The sequence below is a fragment of the Pelodiscus sinensis genome, chromosome 1, assembly GCF_052426305.1.
Source record: "Pelodiscus sinensis isolate ZL-2025 chromosome 1, ASM5242630v1, whole genome shotgun sequence".
NCBI lineage: Eukaryota > Metazoa > Chordata > Testudines > Trionychidae > Pelodiscus > Pelodiscus sinensis.
This window is the reverse complement of record NC_143052.1, coordinates 350,624,732-350,626,963: the sequence shown is the minus strand read 5'-3', so window position 1 is coordinate 350,626,963 and position 2,232 is coordinate 350,624,732. Positions and strand designations below refer to the sequence as shown.

Here is a 2,232-nt window from a genome sequence, read left to right as displayed (position 1 = left end):
TGTGGGGGGAGGGTGGGCGTCTGAGCCCCTTTTCCCAAGTTGTGGTAGGAAAGGTCTAGGTTGGATATTAGGAAAAACTATTTCACCAGGAGGGTGGGGAAGCACTGGGATGGGTTACCTATTGAAGGGGTGGAATCTCCATCCCTAGAGGTTTTTAAGTCTTGGCTTGACCAAGCCCCGGCTGGGTTGATTTAGTTGGGATTGTTCCTGCCTTGGGCAGGGGAATGGACGTGATGACCTCCTGAGGTCTCTTGCAACCCTAGGATGCTATGATTCTATAATATCCCCTGCCCACAATCGGTGCAGCCCCTGGATCACACAGCACCCCGAGTGCTCAGGAAAGGCCAGGACTGCAACTGCAGAACAGCTCAGCAGCTTGTTTCATGGCCCACAGATGTTTAAGCAGAGATGGAACAGTGACAGGCGAGGTGTCATGGGAAACAACAGCCATGCCCTTTTCCTTTACTGACTGTGGCAACAGGAATTCTGTGGTGGGAGGAGCCACCAACCCATCTCTTCGTGGGCCAATATCCCACTGAACTTTGGCTCTCCACGCACTTTGTAAATGCTGCAGCTTTCCTTGATTACTTTACCCCCCGGACATTCTGCCCTCACCCGCCCCTCTCCCATTGTCTCCAGCTTTAGGCCCAGTCAGAATCTCTCTCTACAGAATGAATATTAATCGTTTATGTTGTCTTGAATGTAAAGCTCCAGGATGGAATCGCTGGCCGTGGCCCATGGTTTTCGTCTTCCATGTCACTAGAGCGGGAGCTGGCTGATCAACTGACCTTTCACTTGATGAACACCCTGATGACCCTCGCACGAAGGTGTTTGCTTTTCACACTGTACACAATTGGATTCATCAGGGGCGGGACCAGAAGGGACATGTAGCCCAGGAGAACACTGAGCATGGGAGAAGAGTCCTTCATGAACCTGTGTATCACAGACAAGCCAATCTCTGGTATGAAGAAAATCAGGACAGCGCAGAGGTGGGAGACGCAGGTGTTCAGGGCCCGGAGGCTCTCTGAGGGGGACACGATACTAACCACTGTTTTAAGGATCATCACATAAGAGAGGAAGATGAGCAAGAAGTCCAATCCCATCGTTAGGATTCTAGCAAACAAGCCATAGATGCTGTTGACTGTGATGTCCGAACAGGCCATCTTCATGACGTCCTGGTGCAGGCAGTAGGAATGGGAGAGGACATTGGATCGGCAGTATTGGAAACGTTGCAGGAGCAGGGGGAGTGGGAGAATCATGGCCACCCCTCTTAACACACACATCAGCCCCATCTTGGTTACTCTCGGCGGGGTTAAGATGGACGTGTATCTCAGCGGGTTACAGATGGCGATGAAACGGTCAATGGCCATCAACAAGAGCACTGAGGATTCAATACATTGAAGGAAGTGGATGAAGAACAGCTGGACAAAACACACATTGAGGCTAATATCCCTAGAGTTAAACAAATATATGCCCAGTATCGTCGGTATGGTGGCTATCGATAAGCCAATGTCTGTGAGGGCCAACATGGAAAGGAAAACGTACATGGGCTCATGGAGACTTGGGTCTGTTTTGATGATGAACAGAATGACTGAGTTTCCTACTATCGAAATAACATACATGAAGCAGAAGGGGATAGAAAACCAGACATGAACATCTTCCAGTCCAGGTATCCCGGTGAGAAGGAACAATGCAGAGTTGAATTTGGTGTTGTTTACAGCTGACATAAAGTACAAGGCCGGTGCAAGGAGTTTTGAAGTTTCCTTTCTGAAAGCAAAAAGAACATAAGAGTGGTTGATTTGTAGCTAAACATCTTTCAGATCTGAGTTCAAGTCCAGAAACTTCCAGGCACTCAAGGAAGACCACAAAAATATTGTCTTTGATTAACACCACCGGTGGGAAGACAGGCATAGCCAGACTGGCGCAAACCTGAAGTCCATCTAGCCCAGTATCCACTGGCCAGTTCTAGATGCTTCAAAAGAAAGTGGAAGAAGTTCTTCAGTAGGCATCTGTGAGACAACCTGCTACAAGGGACTGTTTCCTTCTGACACCCACTGGCTGGATATATATCGTGTGCTAAATCTAGAAGGTTTAGAGTCCTTCCAAGTACTTTTATACTGGATTTTCTGGTTATCTATATAACCATCACATCAGCTTTTGGAATCCTGCTAATACTATCTAGATGGGGCTACTATAAGATGGACGCACAACTGTCTGGATAACAGTTTTCAG

General features: G+C 48.0%; 1 protein-coding gene across 1 annotated transcript; it reads right to left on the bottom strand.

The window, feature by feature from the left end:
- Positions 1-791: 791 nt before the first annotated feature.
- Positions 792-1,727, bottom strand: LOC102456314 (olfactory receptor 51G2-like). The gene has a single exon (XM_006132523.3). The coding sequence runs from the start codon at positions 1,725-1,727 to the stop codon at positions 792-794; it is 936 nt and encodes a 311-aa protein (XP_006132585.3).
- Positions 1,728-2,232: the final 505 nt, after the last annotated feature.

Excerpts from the sequence above, each read along its gene's own strand:
- LOC102456314 (XM_006132523.3), bottom strand. The coding sequence starts at position 1,727 with ATGTCAGCTGTAAACAACACCAAATTCAACTCTGCATTGTTCCTTCTC.